The sequence below is a fragment of the Phalangium opilio genome, unplaced genomic scaffold (assembly GCF_054372755.1).
Source record: "Phalangium opilio isolate 3A_F unplaced genomic scaffold, DU_Popi_V2 ptg000011l_1, whole genome shotgun sequence".
Classification (NCBI taxonomy): Eukaryota; Metazoa; Arthropoda; class Arachnida; order Opiliones; family Phalangiidae; genus Phalangium; species Phalangium opilio.
In genome coordinates this window covers 1,873,664-1,896,932 of record NW_028324147.1, presented here as the reverse complement: position 1 = coordinate 1,896,932, position 23,269 = coordinate 1,873,664, and the positions used below count along the sequence as shown (strand labels likewise).

The window sequence follows — 23,269 nt, the reverse complement described above, 5'->3', positions numbered from 1 at the left end:
AATGGCCCGCATTCACATACACAGCCTCGCAACCGATCAACTCCGGAGACAAGAGATGCCCCCTTCTTTTTTCAACATCCCCATGCAGCCTCCCCAAAGAGATGGATGCTGGAAGAAAAAGATTTATATATAAAAACCTACAGAACATCTCTGATTTTTTTTGTCTCGTGCTGCTTTTTCTCGAGGTGTTGCCAAAAGAAATGAAGAAAAAAAAAAGGAAATTTAGTTCAATTTTTATTCAAAAAACGTTTTTTAGACGAATGTTGACGTTTATGATAAAGGTTTTTAGTTTTAAAAGAATAGAGAATAGTAGTTCAGGGGGAAGAATATATTTTTCGAATTATCTAATTTTAGGTTCGTTTTGTTTTGGGGGAGTTGCGACGGTTTCGTATGGAAGTTTTAATTGTTTAAAGTACACAAGGTAAATCAATAACCTTAATTCTGTATCTTTAAATCCGAATTTAGAAGTTGCAATTATTTTAAAATATATATATTTCAATTTAATGGTTTGTTATCTTTTTCACTGAAATCGGTTTTTAATCTGAATTTTATGAACTTCCATATGAAATTGAGACTCTATTAATGGTCCACAAATTTCCCATTTAACCAAATTTTCCCACGTTTTATTTTATGATTAGAGAATGTGGGGATTAAATCTTTTCTAAAATAGGCTTTAGTAGTTTTAAAAATTAGAGAAAAAAAGAAAAGAAAAAAGGGAAACCAAATTTGCATGGGAATGAATGATAACTGATGATATATAAACCTACCTATCGGGCAAGTTTCCGATTTCTAGAATCTGAGACTTGTGCTCTCTTGTTTCATTGCAGACTTTCACACTCGTAGCAATGTAAACCAGAGAGCATCGGCGACTGAGGCCGCATACCGGGCCGAACAGAGGAGACGGGCCTACCGCCAGTGAGTTCTCTCATTTAAAACCAAACAAATAACCAAGCCAAAACCAATCAAAAAACCAAAACCAAAAAAAAAATCGACACAATCAATGATCAATCAATCAAATCACGTCACAACCACCGTCCAACCTTTCTCCATGTACAATTCTAACGAGCGACCTTGTAATTGACCCTTGACCCCTTCAAGGTCAAGATGGCACGATACTTTTTGGGGACAAGGGGGGATGTATTATTTAAAAGCGGGGTGCCCGTGATCTAGGGACGGGGGTTCTTGGTAAACGTTGAAACACGGAACGGATCGTTGGAGTGATCGTTAGCTCGCGCATGCGCATTTTGGTTCGCTGATGACGTTGCAAAGTTCGACCAATCGCAAATCAAATAAATATCTGGCGGAAGCCGCCCTCTTCCCTTCCGTTCAATAAAGTCTATATTCCTCCGCTCCTTCTTGGCCTATTCCGACAGATCTATAAAATAACGAGCTTTACTTGGGCACACCGACTCTCTCTCCTAGCTTTCCCAAGTACGTCTTCGAACGAACCAGCCACCCCTTTTACCCCCGCAACACCACGCTTATACCCTTCCTCGTGCACCTCCGAGTCTCTGTTCCTGGTCACGGATTAAACCCCCACCTCGTGCGAGGTTTTATAGATCAGGGGTGATCTCCGTGGCGAGGCCAACTCTTACTTCCGACCCCCCCCAACTTTCCCCCTCCCCCCTGATTCCCACGTGGTTTCGATTCTTCATATTGATCATATCAGTTCCTCCCTTTTCCAGACTTGACTCCTCTACCAGTTTTCTAGCTTCCTTACCATCGCGGCCCAAATTAGGTCAATTTTGAGTTAGTTTTCCTACGTTGGGTTATTCCTATACCCCCAAATTCTTCGATTGTTTAAATCAATCTTCCATGATTTTTTACCTCTCAACCATTTGAGTTTCGGAAAACTCGTCAAAACACCACGAGGCACGAGCTCTCAGACCTTTTAAAGCTTTCTCTTTTGACATAGACCATATTTTTAAACGAATGTAGTTTACCTTCCCTTTAAGTATCACGGTTTAATTGATTAATTGAGATTAATTTAGGTATACATTTCTAATATTATTCTTGTCTACAGAGATTATTTTCTCTCTCTCCCTTGGGGTGTGTGTTAAATTTGTAATAACATTGATCCGGGTTTTTTACGAGTACTTACTTAACACGTCTAAATTTGATTATGATAATATGGTAAGGGTTAACGGGTTGAGATTTTATAGCTCCCTATAAGATGCAAATTTATTTCCTGTTAGCTTTAGCCTTCAACCACCTTATAAAAAAAATTGTGTAATTTTTTTCTATATTAGTCTAGCTGGGAATTAGATTCTGTACAAGCCCTATTTATAAAAATTGCCAAAATATAAACGATTAAAAACTTAGCAAATTTACCAAAATTTCTAATATTTTTAAGAATGTCCAACTTTTTTTTAAAAAAAAGTTCATATTTCACACAAACTAAGCCCTCGGGTCACGTGATACTCTTCCACGGATTCATTGCCGTTATTTCGATCGTCAACAGAAAACGAAAATATTTTCGTTAAATATTCAAAAAGGCGGGAAAATTTAACCTACAGGTGAATATTTTAGGCGCAAAAATCGGATCATTTCTATAACGAAATTAAAGTAGCGGAAAAATTGCAGTGGCGAATCAAAGATCTCACTCCGCGTTAATTTTAAGAAAAAGGGACGTTTAGTCTAGGCCTCTTTTCCTCTCTTTTTGACAAAATCGAATTATTAATTAGAGAAGTAGAGAAGTGATTCCATTCTATTCCGCTCCCTCTCTCGAGAGAGATGATTATGATCAGCCTCTTTTCATCCCTTAGAATCATTCTCTTACCTTTGGGCTATTCGGATACCGTTCTTTGCTTGAGAGAAAAGGCGGGAACTGGCGTAAACGAATGCCTACACCTGGCACGTTAACGTTTACATACATAACACTAACTCGCGTGCAAAATTGCGCCTATATTTTTAACGAATCACTTTGTCGATCTTTCTTCCTTCTTTGGAAGAAAGGGAGAAAAAGAAAACCAACTCTTAAGTTTAGTATTCAAATTTTTGCCTCGGGCTACTTCGCAAACTCTTCGGAATTAATAAGAATTGGTGCCCTGTTTTTATTAATATATACTGAAGTTGCTTATAAATACGGACTTCTACCGGGGATTTTATTTAATTTAATTTAATTATATTTCTTTAATTTAATCAATGGGTTAGATGACCAACGCATTCACAAACCACGTGACATGATTTATTATATTCTAAATAAACGTATAAAAAGCGCGCGAAATTTCTATAAATTCAAAGCACGTGGCGTAATTGCTATGGCGCGTGAAATTTCAAAATTGAAAACAAGAACGACCAAGGCTTAACGAATTTTAAGCCTTTTTAGGCTAGCTCCTGTTTTATTAGTCACAAAGGGCTTTTCTGCCAGTATACTTTAAATTCGTCAGCAGTTGCGAATTAGTTTCAAACGTCTTTCATCACGCACCAAAATTATAACACGCATTCTGTGGTGGGAACTAGGGTACTTTAATTGCAAATTTTTGGCGGGGCGGGGTGGGGGGTGGCCAAAGTTAATTGCATTCTAGACGAGACTAGGAACAAGTTTTTGCGAATCAAGACAGGTATAGCGTAGTCTATTCCGCAACAAACCGTTTGATATAGCTCCCCCTAGAGACCAATTCAATTGCCACGGATTGTTCCTTCAGTTCTTGGCACCCATAGCTTATAACTGGCGCTCTCCCTTGACTAGCGTCGACAGCAATATGATGAATGGGTGAGGCATCACACTTTGGACGCTTCATTTATTTAGTTTCCGCGCTAGAAACAGAATCAAAGGTTTATTTATCGGTGAGTGTATATATATATATACAGGTGGGGAAATATGGATGGCAACCGAAGCACCTGTCTCAAAGTGGGAAATTTCACAAACTCCGTTTTCGCGAGGGAGTAGATACTATGGAAGGAGCTGTACCATTATCTAATGGCAGATTTGCCACGTTTCCCTGCAGTACTCTCTCCCTCGGACTTTAGTTAAGGCAGTTGGGAACTTGGGAAGCTAGTTGGAAGCCACACTACACTTCCTTATGACTTCGCTCGCGTGGTAGATCCCTCAACATTTATTTTTTCAATTACAATAAGATTGCTGCATGACGGTACAAGTTGTTAAAAATGGAATGAAACGACGCAGGGAAAGAATTATTTTGGAACTTTACGTCAAACGTTTTCTGTTGTAAATATTAAACGCGATTGATTTTGGATTGTATTTTAGTTTTTGGCGGAAGCTAGTGTCACGTGAGAGATACGTCCTCGTATCAAGGAGAGTTTTGATTAGGCCTATAGGTTTAAAAGTAGGCCTATAATTCTAGTGACTGTTTGCCATTATGTTTTGTCCTTACTATTTGACTAACCTAGAGGTATTTCTCGTTTCTTTTTTCCTTTCATCGTTTGCGGGTGGTGCAGCGTGCAAACGGAAAGAAGATCAGTCGTCGCAGGGAGCAGCGTCCCAACAAAAGAATACCAATACGCCCAAGAAACCTCGTCTTGTTTTTACCGACCTGCAGCGGCGTACGCTACAGGCTATTTTTAAAGAGACGAAGCGACCGTCGAAGGAGATGCAAATAACCATCTCTCAACAATTGGGCCTCGAACTCAGCACCGTCGGCAATTTCTTCATGAACGCTCGCCGACGGTCGCAGGACAAATGGCAAGATGAAGAGAAGAGTGGCAAAGGGTCCTCGCAAGGTGGTTCCTCCAATACGGTTGTCAGTACCTCCTAACGCGCCCTTCGCCCCTCTCGAACCATCTCGTAACTCGAAATTAAACGAAAACCAACTCAGCTATCTTAAAAAGAACAACGTTAATTTATGGTGCGGTATAACGTTGTTGGTCGAGTTCGCGCGTCATCATGATCAAGATTTAATGTTGCATGTACAGAAACCAAAACAAACGAACCCGGCAGCATGTTCAGAAAACAAAACAAAAGAATGCAGGTAATATTTTTAGTTTAATTTTATAGAAAGCCTAATTAACCAATCAAATAATAATACCCGAAAGAAACTTACTAACCCCGCGCCGCGTAAGGTTCACATATATAAGGTCAAAGGTTAATACGACCCGCCCCCTGCCCCCTCAAAATTGCCGCAGCCTGCAAAACCCCCCATTTGTAATAATGAGATTTCAACTGGTCAATAACGTAAAAACAAAAAACATTGTATTATAGTTTAAGAAAACAAAAACAAAATATTGAGAGTAAATAAAACTAATTATCCCAAAAAATTCTCGTGAAAATTAGGGTAGCGCCGTCAATGTTAGTCTGGACGCTAATTTTAGATGATAAACAAACAAACAAACCTTCTATAAATAAATGAAATAAAAATCGGGAAAAATAAGGTTTGTTTTTCGGAATAATTCCAATATAATAAGCACAAATGAATTATAATAAAAACTGGAGTGTTTTCTACACACGCTGACATGAAAAAAAAATTCAACAATACCCCCCATCATCAAAATGAAAAACAAATGTATTTTGGCCAAGATTTGCAAGACGCACCGCGCCTCTGTTTTCGTGTTAAAAATAACAATCATTCGGAGCGAATAAACAACAAAATAAACAACCCCAAATATTCGTTAACATCATCGCAAAAACTACCTAGAAACGACGGTCGACTTTGATCTCTAAATTCATTAAAAAACATTACAAATTGGCCCTCTCTTCGCTATAAGAACAACTTCGAAACGAACACCAAAAATAACTTATTGTTTTTACAAAAATTGAAAAACAATCCGTAATGAATTAAAGAAATAACAGAGGAGTCGCTAACCCTAAAACGAATGAATAATTTTGAAGGACATTGTTTCAAATACTTAAAATACTCGGACAAAAATGTGTTTTAAAGAGGGTCAGTTTTGAACCGTTTGTGAATTAAGGGGGTTATATATATATAGGTCACGTGTTTTGGGATGATACCACGTGATTCGTGACACTGATGGGACTTGTATAAACATTAATGTGGGCCCTTTTAATGAAAAGTATGTCCCTTACAAACAAACAAACAAACAAAAATCAGGCAAATTTAAATAAATGGCTCAATAGTTAACGATAATTTATTTTGAGAGAATAATTAACTAAAGGATAAGAATTAAATATTGATTATCTTGGTACGATTTATTTGTGTAAGAAAAAAACAAGATGGAATCTCGCGGCACGCCATTTTTAATTGAAATAAAATGTAGGCGTTTGATATCTGACTTTGACGAACTGCTCCAAGCGAAACGTTATTATTATTAATTTTAATTAGACTTAACTACGGACTATACGTCCGATTTTTTCTAGTCCCGTAAGTCATTGTTTGTTATTTAGTTATTATTACAAGTTTATAACGATCGCAACATACTCATTCCATTAATTAAAATCATTAATTTAATTTTTAATTGTGATTTAATTACTCGCGCACTTAAAGTACTTAGAAAAGAAAATTAAAATCATTCCATGAATTCATTCATTAATTATTTCTCCATTAAGATTCATTAATCACTGTAGATAAATTAATTTATTTTTATAATAATTTATTTAAGTCATGTACATAATTAATTAATTAAGGAGTGAGTGAGTGATTAGGAACAAAAGAAAAAATAATTTTTAATTTATTTAATTAATTAATAATTCATTGTCACATTCCAAAAGAAAAAAGTCAGGATTTTAAATTAAATCCTAGAATGCCATATTTTTTGTTACGTTTTTACCAGCGGTGATATCTACTTAATTATTAAATACATAAAGCCCATTTTGTTTTTCATAAATACCACGAATTAATTAAGATTTAATTAATGCCTTTTAATTAAATTCGCATTAACAGCAAACTTAATTATTTTTACAGCAGTATTAGTTTCTAGTACAACTTGTTCCTTATTTTATTTATCAGTAAGGCCTAGTCAAATATTGCTCGATTTTTTTTATTATTTTTTAGATCAGCAAAAATGTCCACTTTTTAAATGTTAAATGAGTTTCTCCCCAATACCTTACGTTCAATTTGTTCATTTAACTTTGATTTAAGTTAATTAAATCGCTGAGCGGTTCGTCTAATGGATAATATTGAAGTATGTATAAATCAATGCCTAAAAAAATGGCGGACATAATACTCTTTATTATTGTTATCTCACAAAAGCAATACCTTTCTACTATAGCTAAGAAAAAAATAGTTCAGAATATGAGAGTAAGAAAAAAAAACATTAAATGCTAGATCGCGCCTGTAAAAAAAAAACAATTGTCGTAAATTTATAAAAATTTTATTTAAATTTTTATTAATTTCACGAATAATTTTTAAACAATTAGACTGTTTTTTTTTAATTAGTTCAAATTCAAACCATAATTCGCCAAAAATTACTTAATTTTTTTTCCTCCCTCAGGGCGTTTTCTTGTAAATAGAAATATTATATTGATTAATTTCAATTAGTTTTAGGTTTATATTTAAATATTCAGTATTTTAATTATTATTGAATACTTAAAATATTAAATTTTAAATTTTATAGTCGCTTCAACAAAATCATACCGCGTTTAGTTTTAAATGGTAGGAAAACAGTCAGTTTTTTCTAGAGAAAATTAAATAAAGTAATCGTAATTAAAATGGTTAATTAATTTTTAAACCTAAAACTAATTGAAATATTTCAACATAATTAAATTCAAAAACCTTAAAAAAAATACTGAAAGGAGCACACACTGTTTTCATTGTCAAGTGATACTTAATTTCATTAAAAATTAAAAAAAAAATTAAACAACCCAAAATTTAATTCCCCAAAAATAAAGAAAAAAATGTGTTCAACATTTTTTCTTTTCTTTTTTAAGTTTTGAAAATATAAACAACAAACATGTACAAAGCGAAATTTGAAAATAACATGATTTTCACGTTCTTTGGTGCAGTTTTTCGTAGAACAATAAATAAAATAAAAAAAAATACAAAAATAAACAAAATTTCGACAAAAAGTATTTAATATTTATTTTTTAGAAGATAAAAAAAAATCTGACAAATAATAAATCGGTCGGAAATAAAAAATTTGTAAAAAAAAACATTTGAAAAAAAAGCTGAAATCCGTGATTTACCAAAAAAAAAAAAAAAAGGAATTACAAATAACAGAAATAGGGTGCGTCGATCGTGATCAGTTGTTGTATTTTTATTGAAACCAATGGCTTAAGGAAAAAAAATATTTAAAAAAACGTTCATGTAGGCCCAAACAAACAAACATACAAATGGTAAGGAAAGAATTCCAAAAAAAAATCTACAAAAATAGTAAAAAAAAATACCAAAAAAAAATTAAATAAGATAAACATAATTGAACAACGCAACGCGTTAACAAATCCCTATGCATTTCGATAATAATAAAAATATTATCGTCTTATATACTATATAATTGACAATGTGAGAAAAATAACAAACCCAACAAACAAACAAACATCTTCGCAAACATATAGTTTTACAAAAAAAAAACAAATATTTTTTAATTTTTATTATTAAACCATTTTTCCTTCCCAATAATATAGTACGTATGATCAGCATTAAGATACATTTAATTTTTCGTGTTTAATTTAAATTTAATTATGATTTTTCTTAACGAATTAAAAATATTTAAAAGCTCAAAGTAGCCTCTAAAATTAAGTAAATAATTTAATTTAATTTAAATTAAATTAAACTGAAATTAAATTAATTCTGATCATACTTAAATCTTTATTTACGCCAAATCTAAAATTTCCGAAAAATGAACAATAGATAAATGATAAAACTGACCCTCCCATCACTGTGCTATTGATATATTAAAAATACACGTATCCCCTCTTAAAAACAAATTAACAAAATGGCTTAATTATAAAAGAAAAATTAAAACAGACTCGTAAGAATTAGCGGAGATGTAAGGTTTATTAGTAGACTTGGGAAAAAACAAACACTAAATATACAATTCCATTAAAATCTTTGTTTTTTTTATATATAAAACATTAATTTGCTCTACCCCCTTCCTTCCCCCAGTATCCTCCAGATAAAAAACAAATTTTGTTTTTTGTTTTTATTTTTCAAGTAGAATTGTTTAGTTTATAAATACATGTACATTTCAGAAAGGAAAGAAAAATGAAATATACATTAAATATGGGCTCTCTCATGACATTTAAGTCTTACGATTTACTTTTGTTCTTTATGGTATCGCGAGTAACCGGACAAGAATAAGTGTGACACTCCATGAGATACGTTAAGCAACCCTCAGTATCGGGAGGACATACATTACCATCCGTCTCTGTTTATGCACTCTCATAATACAAAAAAGACTACAGCGCAGGCGCCAAAAAGCGAGATGGAAGGTAAAGTTTTACCCCCCTTTTAGTTCCATCCAAATGGTCTACCAAATCTAGCTTTCGTAGAAGCCAATAGATCATGGAACGTGTGTCATACTTATTCATTGTCGCGTTACTTATGATGATGGCATTAAGAAATCTAATAGTTTCAGAAAGAATAGTAAATAAGCTTACTTTCATCTCTCCACATACACTTTGAAGATTAGAACTCTGCTTTTTAATCCTTCCTAGAAATTAAAATTAAATTTTGATCGCAGATAAATGAGGTTGCATGGACGTGCATGAATATATAGAAATTGGCCTATGAAGTTTGAAAGAATGTCAACATCCGTATAATATCCCTGAAGAATGCAGCACGGGCGACACCTTTCCCACAAAATACAAAGAAAGGTGAGTTATAAGTCTGTCAAACGAAAGAAGAGCCCTGAGAAATTTGTCCAAATTGGTGTCGCCACCATCGACCCCATAGTACTTTATCAACTTGTTTTGTTTTGTCAATAGTCGTCTGTAATATAGTCTGCTATATACAGATACTTTAACTTATGTCATTAAAATATATTGCAATGCTAGTTCAACAAAGATAAAACTGGTGTCTTGTCGTTAATTTTGTTTTATATTCTTTAATACTCGATGATCGTAAAAAACCATGAAACATAAACGTATTAAATATATATTGCAAAATGTATTGGTTCTATTGCGATGAAGCCTATCTGTATATAGCAGACTATATTACAGACGACAATTGACAAAACAAAACAAGTTGATAAGGCCGGGAGTGTGGCGCACTCCTGTAAGCCAAGCTTCTGGGCGGCAAAGTTTGAGGGAATACGACACATGTCGGCGATCCTACCCTATAGGTGCCGACTGTCCCGTGTCCGCCGGAGGTGACTTACCCCAATTCCACCTTCCGTCACCTCCCAAGTAAACCTCATTTCCTTCCCTGCTTATACACATACGACCTAGCGGCCCCCGTCAGTGCTGGGCCGCGTAGGGTCTCCCGCCCAATTCTTCCTGGTGCTCAAGGCCTAACGGCTAAGCACTAGTGTTGTAGGTGAAAAAAAAAAAAAAAAAAAACAAGTTGATAAAGTACTATGGGGTCGATGGTGGCGACACCAATTTGGACAAATTTCTCAGGGCTCTTCTTTCGTTTGACAGACTATAGTAAGTATATTTTCTACCTAAAATACGAATTGCGTAAATTATCATCGATTTTAACTCATATTTTTCTCGTAAAACGAGACTCCATTCGAGCTAGCGAATTATTCAACATTTTATCAAAAGCAAATAGAAATAACGGAGAGTGAGACGTAAGAAGGTCTTTGAGATAGGCCTAACGAAAAAAAAATAGTTACTATTTTCAACAGTATATTATGGGAAACCGAGTTACCACCATCACAGAGGCTTAAATAAGCAAATACACAAAGCAAAAATCTATTTCAAAATTACCTAATTGATTGTAGGTAATAACTTTTATTAATATTCCCTTCAAAATTGAAAGTCAAGTCAATCTCAAATCAGCACAAATTGTTACAACATATTTATGGGTGGTATACTAGTTGTAAGCTTTTTCGTCATTACCAACCCACTATCTGTTCAGTGTTCATTGAGCAAAAGACCCGTACATTTTTTATTCTTCAAATGTATCTACACAGGCACACACGTTAGTCGCATCTCCAAAATAATCTAAATCTGGTCAGGGACGGATGGGTGGGTAAGGTGGGTGGTGGTAGGTCTTTGGCGACGGATGTTTAAACCGGGAAAAGAGACTCGCTATTAATTTGCCTAGGGAAGAATAGCCCGAAAACGATAGAGACCGCAAGCGTGTCCCTCTAATAGCCTTCCTTGTTTAGCCTCCACACTTCTCTCTCTCTCTTCAATGGATTGGGACAACTTATACCGTAATACAATATCACCTTGCATTTCTGACAAAGGCTTAGCTAAGCTTCTAACTCGCTTTTCTTCGGTCCAAGAATAATCTGATTACCGAGATCGTGCATCCATTTTGCTAACGTGAAATGAGAGAGACGCTAAAAGGGCAGTCTTGTTCCTTCGCACTTGAGAAAGAAGATGTATTAATGCGCGTAAACTTTCCCTGTTTTCTCAACTGTGTTTGAACAAAATTATTTAATCACCTTTTAGTGTTAGAGTAAGAAATTCATTACTTGGAGTTCGAAAAAAAAACGAAATTTTCATTAAGCCTTAGTTTTTTCAATTTCCCCGCTCTTCAATAATTTATAATGTCACGTGTTTCCTCGATACGTGTAAACCATAATTTATAATTCAATTTGATCCCAAAAACGACAAAATCGGTACAGTATTAAGAAAGTTACGAATTTATAAAAAAAAGCATACATTGGTGTATTGCGGGTAAATGTTTTACAGGGGCCTATAGGAAATACATTGTTAGATTTACCCCTGGAAGTTGGCAATCCAAATCTCAAAAATAATTCCTAATACAGTATTTTACATCAAATGATGAACTGAAACTTTATTCCCTTATTCGCTAGCTCATACTGAACAGGGGGAAAGGACATATATATAAATGGGGTAAGCCTGTATACAAGGGATAAAAAAGTAGCGTCCGTTCATATCGTCTCATTTGGTTATCGTATCTTTTAAGCACATCGCATTACCACCAACACAACTTTTTCCCGGCTTTTTTTTAAACACGTACTGTACAGCATACAAGTGTATCTAGCCTTTTATAAGATCGCTGCAAATATCTATTTTGGCGCGCGGGTCTCATCTCTCTCCCCCATCCTTTTTTCCCGGGCTTTTCAGTTTTCACACTCCTGCACGAGCTCTTCCTCATCCCGTATTCGATAAGGCTATTGTATTCCTCCGTTGTATTTGTATAGCTTTTGATGGACCGTTGAATCCATTTTTTTAAATTTTCTATCGCGATTTCCCCCTTACCCCCTCTCCTACCCCTCTTTCGCTCTTCTTTTTCATGGATGGAGGTTTTTTGGTTAACATAATATTAATAGGTTAAGGAAGAAATTGATATCTCAAATTTTTTTATTGTTGAAGTAGCTATCGTTTAGGGGCTCCTTTTCACTAGTCCGCTATTATCTTAACAGTCCATGGATTAGAGAAATTATAATAATAATAAAAAAAAAATTGATTTTAATTGAGAAATTTAGTTTTTTTTCTTGAGAAAGTGTAATTTTTTGAAGCGAACTTTAGTTTCGTGTCCTTGGTTATACTGCTGTCGAGGTTTTAGTTGCTAGAAGTTTTAGTTTTTCCCACCAGAAGTTTAGTTTTTACTAGAGTCTTGCTATATTAATTGACTTTAGGCCAAACCAAGGCGCTCAACGGGTATAATTCGTAGTTTCCCCCTTTTGACCTATTTATCTGTAATTAACTTCAAACCTCATTGGTCCAAATCAATTTTCTTTCAGAAAAAAATCAAAGCAGTCAATGAAGAAAAATTATTTATCATAATTGAAAAATAACAACGTCATAAACCTAATTCAAAAATTGTTAAGCCTATTACTAGAGTTCAGAATTTAGGAAGTTTATGTCAAGATCCGAACCAGTTATATGTATAGTTTACGCGATATTTAATGGGTGAGTTAAGCCTAACTTTTGTAAAATAGGCTTAGCGGGAGACTGAGAGTGAGTTCGAAATGCGGTAAATTATAAAATTCAAACGCGTAACCCCTTATTCGTTCGCCCCCTTGACTTTGAGTTAAAATTCCCCGTGAGTCTCAAAGAGAGTGCATGGTGAAGGGGGTGTTGGGGTTCCAATAATATTCGGGAGTCAGTTGATTGGGCTGGAATTCGTCCTACATACGATGACATTCCACAATTAATGAGCTCCAGGCTCAAATGAGCTTTTGATACTTTAGGAGAGCGGAGGAGAATATGGGAGCTCAAATGTAGCGTACGTAGCTATAATGGAGAAGCTAAAGCTAGGGGCGTTGCCCCCTTCCACCTAATACCACGTAGCTTACACCATCTCGGAGAAAACCCGGCTTCGAGAGCGGAGAGAACAGTACTACTCACTAAAGAATGGCAAAAAAGATCCCTCGCATCGCAGCAGCGACGAGTTTGGCATACTCGGGAACAAACGTTTATCATAAGACAAAATATCCCGGACCCCTTTTACTCCCTCTCTCTCTCTCTCTCTGTTCAGGTCTCCAGGAGCGAGGCCCGACCTTAAGGGGGGGACGCCCCACGTGATTGAAGCGAGATTAATGGCGTTTGCCTCATTCTCAGGATGTGTTACGTGTGTCCACGCAGTACCAACGCCACCTTTCTCTCGTGTACCGCGAGTTAGACAGAAGATGTATTCAAATGTATAAATTCAGGATTTTTAGTGACTCGAACTTTGATATAAATATAAGTGTCAATGAATGTATTGCCTTTTGACTTGGGTCAAGAGAGAATGAAGGTTTAGTGACATACTATAACTTCTTTCAATGCTACGGTGCTCTCAGAGACACAGTTTGGTTTAGTTGTAACAAAATAGTTTAGCAAAAAGAGATCAATTCTTAGATAAGGTTCTCTGCCTAAATTCAAATTACACCACCACGTTACATTCGTATGTATACTCCACGTCTAGTGAAAGCATTCCCCTCCTGCTATTTTCCCAGGAAGCCAGCCGTTATTTCAATTTAAACTTTGGGGATCTGTCCCGGTAGTTCACGGGTCCCTTCTCGAGAATGGCGCGAAAGTCATTCCTCATTTCGTTTACTACGAGTATGGGGAACCTTAACCCCACAGTGACCCTCCGTTTTGACGAATTCCATCTCTTCAGTACAGAGAGAGAGAGAAAGTTAACCCTAAAATAACCTCCTCCCCTCCGAACATATTGCATTTCCTTTAAACGGTGGTAATTATGCGCGAATGTTTGGGACCCCCGATTTCAAAACTCCATCAGACCTTTTCCCGCCTTAGTTCTCCCGCCAGAAACCCTAGAATCCTAGATATAGTAACCTAATCTATCCATAATGGAGTGCGAATAGAGTGAAGGGTAATTTATGTACGCTTTGCGAACTGTTTATCTCTTTTACCCTCTAACATATCCCAATTAAACTTGTATCTCTTGGACGGACTTTAATAGGAAGTTGGGAGTTAATTTCAAATAGGGCACATTTTCCAGATTCCCGACGTTTTGCTATTTAAAATATAAAACTGGAATTCTTGAGGAGGACCTAGACTATGTACCGGGATCGTTTTACAAGAGGTAATTATTATAGTGTCTACTGAGGGAGGTATTAAAGCGAAAACCTCCGGGATAGGGAACTCAGTACCAGGATAGGTGAAAAAAGGCTTAGGAATCTTATATTTAAACTACTTGAGAATTTTTCAAAAGTCATACACAGGGAATTCTAGCTAGAGATGACACAATTGGTTATGATATTGTAATACTAAAATAAGGGTCGCATAAAGAGTAGGCACTATTTTAAATTTCCCAATTAAAGAAATTGAAACAAAACTTACAGAAATTGAGATTTTATTAAAAAAAAACAATTTAAAAGTTTTTCCAAATACAAGTTTCTAATTCTTCTCGAGCAACTGAAGATTCAGCCGGCTATGGGTCTAACGTCCAAATTGGGTAGATATCGTCCACCACTAACGGAAACACTACCAGTACCAACTGGGTAGTTAATTGGGCTTTGAAACTGTATTGGTTGCATTACCATTCTGGGTCGAAAAATCCACTTGAAGAAATACGCCGATGTACTCGGAACCCAGTTCAACGTGGATAAGATGAGGAATATGGTAATTATGGCGAAACCATTTGAAGACATTATAAGCAAGTACCAGGTTGGACTCTAGTTTGCTTTGGGCTCCGGACAACTATTTATAAGCCCTAGATTTACTGGAATCGTCCTCAACAATGACTACACAGGAAAATAACAGGTAATTTATGAAAGCTGTTCAAACTAACTTGACAAGGGAAATTTTAATTGCATTTATTTTTTCCGGTTACCTGACGTTTAATATTTTATTTACGACAAGGCTTGTTTGTATATGGTATATTTAAACTTGTAATTAAGTTCATAATTTTTGAGAATATAGGTTCAAAGTGAGATAATTCGTAATTTGTTTGAACAGCCGAAGTCGTAAGAAAAATGGATTAAATTTCAAAGGTAAATGTCAAAGATAAAAACAATAATTGGGTATTTAAAGTTTTTTAATTTTTACCCCCAAAGAAAATTTTAAATTCATATTTCATTAAAAACCAAAACTTTTAATTGAAAAATTAATGCAATATTCCAATTTATTATAAATGTAATTAAATTTACATAATATACTTTTACAAAGAAAGATGACGCCGTTTGCCTTTCGGCAATTTTCCTTCCCGATTTTGCGTGGCATTGGATTAGATAATAGACATATAACATATAAATTGTATGATATAATACAAGCTCGGGTGACCGACGGAGTCGGCGCGTCGGCAACCTTTATTCTCTGATTTCTCTCTACTTTTCTCTATTTCTCTCAGGCTTCGCTAAAAAAATTTACGAAGTTGTAATTTCTTTTCCTTTTTGTAAATTAATATCTAAATTGCATTAATGCTTTATTATTTTTCGTTGTAAAAATAATTGTAAATCATGGCATCAGCTTGCAGAATAGGAAAAATTATCGCCAACCAAACAGCGGTTTTTCTTTGCGATATGCAAGAAAAATTTCGCCCCACGATTCAATATTTTCCTGAAATTGTTGAAGTGTCTTCTAGACTTTTGCACACGGCAAAAATACTGGATATTCCCGTTTTTATCACCGAACAATACCCAAAAGGTTTCAAAATTAATATAATAATTATATATTATATTCACAATAAATTTAGCAGACGACGTAGTCTAGATAGCAGTTATTAATCTTCATCTCCTTCATTTATCCTCCTTGTTTCTATGGCTTATCACAGACCGTTCTAATTTTGTAGGTTTGGGTCCAACGGTACCAGAACTTGGCTTACAACAATACCCCGATTTGAAACCATACGCCAAGACTCAGTTTTCCATGTTGACAACTGATCTTTTTGAGACGCTGAAAAAAACTTCCCCAAATTGCAAATCTATTGTTCTTTGTGGAATTGAAACACATGTCTGCATCCAAGGTACCACACTAGCCCTATTAGAAAATGGATATGACGTTCATGTTGTAGTTGACGCGTGCTCAAGTCGAACGATGGTAGACAGGTATAGTATCTCAAAGCATTGCATCCAAAATATGGATGGTTTTTGAAGACTCATATTACAGGCTTTATGCTTTCGAACGCCTGAAGGCCAGTGGTGCTTGGCTCACTACTAGTGAAAGTGTCATTTTATCACTCTTGGGTGATTCAAGTCACCCCAAATTTAAAGAGGTGCAAAAGTTGATTATGAAATCTGCTCCTGATAGTGGCCTATTGTCTTTGCTTCCCAAGAAAACCATTTGAAGTGTCACGTGTTTATGTAAATGTAGAGCAGTACTAAACTTGCTCATTTTTGGTCATAAGCAAATAAATTTATTTCTAAATCATACAAGCCTAGGACGTTTTAAATAAAATATGCCTATAGTTGGCATACACTTCGCAAATTCACTCTGAGAGTCTGAATACTATTGATGTGCCGGTGGACCAAATCTGGGAACTGAACTGATTCAACTAATTGGTAGGACTGTATGTAAAATTACGTAATAGCGTGAGCAGCTAGAGTCGTTGAGTGCGTGATCGAGTGGGCTCTGCTCATACGTATCGTCTGTTCTTCACCCCGAGTCACAATTATCTTCGTTGAGGGTCCACATCACTCAACTAAAGCGGGATAGTTTTGCGTTGTTTTAATATTACCACTTAAGTTTTTAAAGTGCTCAGTTTTAAGTTTGAAATAATGATTATCACACTAAAGACATTGCAGCAGCATAGTTTTCAGGTTGAAATAGATGCCACAGAAACGGTAATTATGAATCGAAAATCGGAAATTTTATGCTTCGTCAGTGTAAACCAAGGCTTAAGTATTAGGAAGCTTCAAAGCTCTGATGCTGCTCGCTTGACTTTGCATTTTTTTTTAACCTAGGCCTAAGATGAATCACTGTACGATATTATTTTAGTAGAAAATTAATCATAGATAAGCTAAAAAGCAAATAAGTTTAAGTAATAGGGCTTAAAACAGAGAGATTGTTCATGTTATAATCATGAAAGGCATTATGAGGAACTTAAACTTCGATAGTTATCAAGTTCAACTCATCCCTGCTTAGCAGTTTTACTTTTAATAGAACAGCATGGCCTTAAATATGCTGAAGTTATTCAGGGAAAAATACTTAATTCTTCAATTGAGAATTTATAATTAAATTAAGCCAATGTGAAACTGTTTGAATGACATTAATTAAAAAAATAGACTAATAAGGTCAAAACACACATTAAAGATTGGCTTCATTTTTAATCTTAAAGGTTAAAACTCTTAAAGAGAAAATAGAGGCGAATAAGGGTAAAGATTATCCAGCATCATGTCAGAAATTAATATACGCTGGTATGTCAATATTCAATAGACATAATTAGGCCTAACACTTGTATACATTAATGAATGTGTAATTAATTGAATAGGTAAAATTCTGGTTGATGATAATAAAGTTAGCGAATATAATATAGATGAAAAGAAATTTGTCGTTATTATGGTCACAAAGGTCCGTTTAAATAATGATATATTGGAGTAGTTTAATGTTATATTATATCTAATAGTTGCTAAATATTTAGCCTAAAGGAGGTGAGGGGGGTGAAGCTTCAAAACCAGCACCAGCAGCTTCAGGAACTAAAAGCAGTTCGGAAGCAGCCAGTGCTAGCAAAACCTCTACTAAAACTGAAGATAGCGATAAATCTGATACTGCTAGGAAACCTACGGAGGAAAAAACCTCTGGTACCGGTAGTTCAACACCTTCCAGTGAAAGGAGAGAAGAGGCGTCTACCGTGTACGTTATTATTTACCCACTAATCTGGTTGGTAAAAATTGTCTTAAAATGTTACCCCATTTATATTTTGTTACAGAGATCCTTCTGTAAACTTGAGTTCCTTGAATATAACAACAGCGGAATCGGCTCTTTTGTTAGGAGATGAATATCAACAGACTGTAGCTCAGATTATGGAAATGGGATATGAAAAAGAGCAAGTTGAAAGAGCACTCAGGGCCAGCTTCAACAATCCAGACCGAGCCGTAGAGTACCTTATTACCGTAAGAGGGTATTTTATAAATCTCCGAAGTAAAATAATCAACGTAAGTAATTATAGGGAATACCTCCAACACCCCAAGAAGCTCCCGGGGCGGAAAACCCAGCTCCTGGTGTGGAAAGTGGTGCAGGGGCACCAGCTGGTGGAAATGAGCCCTTATCAGCCGAAGGAGGTCATTAATCCCTTTAATTAAGTTTTAATTTGAACCTTTTTTTCACGTTAAATATCTCTGGCTAGAAGATCCCTTGGCATTTTTGAGGTCTCAACCGCAATTTCAGCAAATGCGTCAAGTTATCCAGCAAAATCCCCAGTTATTGAATACGGTGCTTCAGCAGATTGGCCAAAGCAATCCCCAACTTTTAACACTCATCTCCCAAAATCAGGAAGCTTTTGTTAGGATGTTAAACGAACCGGCTAGTGGAGGAGGTACAGGTACGGGTGGTGGTGGTGGAGGAGGACTCTTAGCTGGCGCTGGAGGGGGTGCCGGTGGAGCCTTACCAGCTGGCTTATCCCCCTTGGATGGTAATGTTGGTCAGATTAGTCCTCAAGATAAGGAAGCCATCGAAAGGGTAAGAAGTTCAAGGACATTAGCGTTTAAGATCAGTTAATTAATCCCAAGCAATTTTTAAAATCTATTCTTGTCTATTTTTGGTCTAATTTAGCTAAAAGCTTTAGGTTTTCCAGAATATTTGGTCATTCAAGCGTATTTTGCGTGTGATAAGAATGAAAATTTGGCTGCCAATTTTTTACTTTCTCAAACTTTTGATGATTAAATGGAAACAGTTGTTTAAAAATTAATGAAAGAATGAAGAAAAATTCAAAAAATAAAAAGTAAAATTATACATTATCATCATCACCAACCAATCCACCCCCCTGGGTTTAAAAAAAAAAAAAAACTTTTTTTTCACTACCCCCCTAACCCCTAATTAATTAATTAATTAATTCATTCGTATTTGTGTAATCTGGATTTTTTTATACTTATCAATGAAAATTTAAGTTTAATAAGAGGAATTTAAAGTCTTAAACTAATTAGTAAAATTAAATAAAATAAAAACAAACCAACTTCTTGGTGTTAAAAAATATTTGTTTATACGGTTGTCCTAAATTTAAATTTCATACATGATTAATTAATTGCGTTTATTTTTTTCCACTCGTCCCTCGAAATACTTGTATACTAAAAGAATATCATCATTATAATTATTTTTCCTAGTTTTTTCCCATTCAATTGTTTCCTCTTCGTTAAGAAGTATGATTCGTATTATATTAAATGCGTAATTCCAAATTTTAAGGAACTTTCTAGGCTACCTAAAAAAATTGCTATTGTCAAATGAAAAGAAAAAAAAAAAACAAAACCCTTACACTTAAAAAAAAACCCAAAATAATGTCTAAGCCTTTGTCTTTATTTCATGTAAATTAATGCTTAGGCACTGTGGATTAAAATAAATTAATCTTTATTTGAAGCTTTCAAATCGATTTGTGTAGTTTTAATGTTACTAAACCCAAAAATTTACAATTTTAGCAAATTATCCAAATTATTATTATATTTCCGACTTATCTAGGGTCTTATCCCAGTTAGAAACCCCTGGTTTCAAAGGCAATAGAGATTGGTTTGCTTGGATCACGTGGCTTCGAAGAACCGTGATAGTAGCAGACGACTGTTATTAGTCAACTGACAGCCAGGCTGGGTAATAAGGATATTTTTTAAACTAGTCCTTGGGATCAGTGACCCCTCTAGTCCCCGAAATAATTAACTGGTCTCCGGACTGGTCCCAGCCTTTGTTCTCCAATTGATTTGCAATTAATAAACTGGTCCCGAGGACCAGTAACCCCCACTTTTTGAATTAAAAAACTAGTCCAAGCAATTAATAAACTGGTTTTGGACCAGAGGAAGTGTGCTATTTCCCAGCCTGCTGACAGCGTGTGTTTTTCACCTTAAATATATATATATATATATATTAATGTAAATTAATGCTTACGCAATTAATTTTTATTTGAAGCTTTCAAATCGATTTTTGTAGTTTTAATGTTAAGAAACAGAAAATTTATAATCCCCCCAATTATCTAAATACTTATTATGGTATTTCAGACTTATCTGGGGTCTTATCCCAGTTAGAAACCCCTGGTTTCAAAGGAAATAACGTGGATCACGTGGCTTCGTTGCAGACGACTGTTATTAGGAGATTGACAGCGTGTGGGTTCTGCACCGTAAATATATATATTTTACTATATTTATTTTGTAAAAATTAAGCGATTTTACGCGGTATCAGTAAAATAATAAGCATTATCTCTGGTGTTATTGGTTTTAAAGTACTTAAACATTGTTCTCCAACAACGTAAGTGGATTTAGGTGATTTTAAGCCAAGGCTTACATGGTTGATAGTGGGGGGGGGGGCTGTTGAATACGATTAAATTATTATTTCTATTATTCAGAAATTTAAATTAGTTACTATGATATTTTATTAAAAAGATGGCAAAAACTTCGAAGTGTATGAAGTGTCATTACGAAGTATTAGAAATCGAACGCGACTCTACATCTGATGACATTAAAAAATCTTATCGGAAACTAGCTCTCAAATGGCATCCTGGTATGTCTAAATTTTGAAGCATTTTTATTTATATAAAATTTAATTATTTACGTTAGAAATTGTGAATAATTTAATTTCAAGATAAAAATCTGGAGAATGAAGAGGAAGCCAAGTTACAGTTTCAACTTGTCCAACAAGCGTATGATGTTTTAAGTGATCCTCAAGAACGAAGCTGGTATGACAAGCATAGGGAAGCCATATTAAAAGGAGGTTAGTTTGTTTGTTTAATTAATAATTACTTATATTATTATGTTTTAATTATAATTAATTAATTTATTGTAGGTCTTGAGGAAGATTATAAAGATGATAGTTTAAATGTGTTTCAATATTTTAATTCTAGTTGCTACAGTGGTTATAATGATTCGGAAAATGTAAGTTAATTGATTATTCTTAGTGTTTGATTTAATAGCGTGTCTGTTTTTGTATTTAGGGGTTTTATACCGTGTTTCGTGATGTCTTTTCCAAAATTGATCAAGAAGATGAACCATTTCGCGATGAGGAAGCTGAGAAAATGCCAACATTTGGTAAAAGTGACAGTATTTACGAAGAGGTAATTATTATTTACTTTCAAATTTTAATTATGGTTATTTTAATACATGGAAACTTAAAATAAAAGTTTGTGTCTTTAAATTTTGAGGTTGTGCATGATTTTTACGCTTCATGGATGTGTTATTGCACGAGTAAAACATACTCTTGGTTGGATAAATTCAATATATTAGAAGCTCCCAATCATCGTGTTTTGAAACTTATGGAAAGAGAAAATAAAAAGATTAGGGAAACAGCCAGAAAAAAACGGAATGAAGAAATTAGGGTAATTTTAATTTTAATTACAAAAGAAAATAAATAATAATATTTTATTTCTTTTTAATTTAATTTTAATTTTATATATTTTTAATTTTTATTTCAGAACTTAGTTGAATTTGTTCGTAAGAGGGATAAAAGGGTTTTGGCTTACAGAGTAGGTGATTATATCGCGATTGAAAACATCGCATTTCATATTTAAAATCATAATATTCTTCATAATTACATTAATTAGAAAAAACTTCAAGAAAAATCTGAAGAAAATGCCAAAAAAATGCAAGAACAGCGAGTTAAAACTATCAGAGAGAGAAAAGAGTATGTTTATACTATAGTCTTTGAGGTTCAAAGTTCAAGAGAAATAATAGGCCTAATTATTTTTAATTTATGTCTATTTTTTTTTTAAACTTGAAGTATTTTTATTTGTTTAACTTCTATTCTAGGAATTTAGCCAATGAAAAATTTGCCGAGTTTTTGTCTTTTGAGGAACTTGAAGAGCAATTAAAAGCCATGGAAACTGAAATTGATCAAAGTTTTGGGAAAGCGGAAGCGTCTGCTGATAACGATGGTAAGTTTTAAATTTTTATTTTAATTAATAAATTTAATTTACAGATTTTAATCGGAATTCATTAAATATCTTTATCTTTATCTTTATCTTTATAGAAAATGAAAGTGACGAAAATTCTGATGTAGAAGACCCTTTGTACTGTATATCGTGTGACAAAGCTTTCAAATCTGAGAAATCGTAAGTTAATTTTTAATTAATTAAGTGGTAATTAACTTTAAAATGTTTTTTTTTCTTCTTTATAATAAAGGAAATTAAATCACGAAAAGTCTAAAAAGCATATACAAAATTTTAATCTCCTAAAGAGTGTAATGGAAGAAGAACAACAAGATATATTTCAAAATTAATTTTTTTAAATTTTATTTTTCAACAACTATTTGTAAACTATTTATTTGTGATTTAAATAATAACTGATTTTCAAAATTAAAATGTCTTCGTGTCTTTACTCTTTTTAAATCCTGAAGCTCCTGAAGTTTTTTGTCTCTTGTCATCTATCGCTGAATTTTGAAAGCTAAAAAATTGGATAAATAACTTTTGCCAGCGGGCGTGCTGATGCTTTGCAATTGTATTTGGTAGTTATAATGTTATTATTTGGTTTCGAGGTGGTAAACAAACTTTTAATCATACTTATGAAAAGATATTCCTTTCCAGAAGTTGATAAATTATGACAATGTGTGAAAGAACAACTGTTAACCATCTTTAATGCCTTATTTCACTAACATTTCATTAAAAACACTACTTCTTTTACGTAAAAACTATTTATTTCACTTAAGAACATAATTACACGTATAAAGGAGATCAAAAATACGTAAAGCTATTTGAAAAGTTAAGCCTAATTTGAATTTCCCGCTCTTTTCATATTCGAATTTTCGTTTTTTTGTTTCTTGAAA

General features: G+C 34.2%; 4 protein-coding genes across 20 annotated transcripts in view; all 4 read left to right on the top strand.

The window, feature by feature from the left end:
• onecut (homeobox protein onecut) overlaps positions 1-9,090 on the top strand; it is an 80,960-nt gene extending 71,870 nt beyond the window's left edge. For 7 of the 15 annotated variants that reach the window (XM_089857879.1, XM_089857874.1, XM_089857881.1 and 4 more), the window contains one exon: positions 4,402-9,090. In XM_089857879.1, the coding sequence (XP_089714005.1) occupies positions 4,402-4,718 (317 nt within the window). In that variant the 3' untranslated portion in view covers positions 4,719-9,090. Of the gene's footprint in view, positions 1-827; positions 919-4,394 lie in introns of all 15 variants that reach the window. The other 8 variants (XM_089857872.1, XM_089857875.1, XM_089857873.1 and 5 more) reach the window with 3 other exon arrangements.
• A 4,826-nt stretch (positions 9,091-13,916) lies between these two features.
• LOC149709796 (isochorismatase domain-containing protein 2-like) lies at positions 13,917-16,758 on the top strand. Its single transcript, XM_089857871.1, has 3 exons — positions 13,917-16,030; positions 16,176-16,431; positions 16,493-16,758. Exons 1-3 carry the CDS (start codon positions 15,844-15,846, stop codon positions 16,668-16,670), a joined length of 621 nt encoding a protein of 206 aa, XP_089713997.1. The 5' UTR covers positions 13,917-15,843; the 3' UTR covers positions 16,671-16,758.
• Positions 16,759-16,974: 216 nt separating this feature from the next.
• Positions 16,975-19,904, top strand: Rad23 (UV excision repair protein Rad23). 2 transcript variants are annotated; one of them, XM_089857832.1, is made up of 8 exons: positions 16,975-17,166; positions 17,661-17,739; positions 17,814-17,893; positions 17,964-18,175; positions 18,252-18,435; positions 18,492-18,603; positions 18,669-19,000; positions 19,094-19,904. In XM_089857832.1, the coding sequence occupies exons 1-8, from the start codon at positions 17,101-17,103 to the stop codon at positions 19,202-19,204; spliced, it is 1,176 nt and encodes a 391-aa protein (XP_089713958.1). In that variant the 5' UTR covers positions 16,975-17,100; the 3' UTR covers positions 19,205-19,904. The 2 variants fall into 2 exon arrangements, with proteins under 2 accessions (XP_089713958.1, XP_089713964.1); XM_089857838.1 differs by having other exon boundaries at positions 16,976-17,166; positions 18,672-19,000.
• Positions 19,905-20,573: 669 nt separating this feature from the next.
• Positions 20,574-22,808, top strand: LOC149709794 (dnaJ homolog subfamily C member 21). 2 transcript variants are annotated; one of them, XM_089857845.1, is made up of 11 exons: positions 20,574-20,764; positions 20,899-21,016; positions 21,098-21,226; positions 21,299-21,387; positions 21,447-21,566; positions 21,654-21,827; positions 21,924-21,974; positions 22,053-22,132; positions 22,258-22,382; positions 22,478-22,559; positions 22,630-22,808. In XM_089857845.1, the coding sequence occupies exons 2-11, from the start codon at positions 20,899-20,901 to the stop codon at positions 22,724-22,726; spliced, it is 1,065 nt and encodes a 354-aa protein (XP_089713971.1). In that variant the 5' UTR covers positions 20,574-20,764; the 3' UTR covers positions 22,727-22,808. The 2 variants fall into 2 exon arrangements, with proteins under 2 accessions (XP_089713971.1, XP_089713974.1); XM_089857848.1 differs by having other exon boundaries at positions 20,862-21,016.
• The last annotated feature ends 461 nt before the right edge of the window (positions 22,809-23,269 follow it).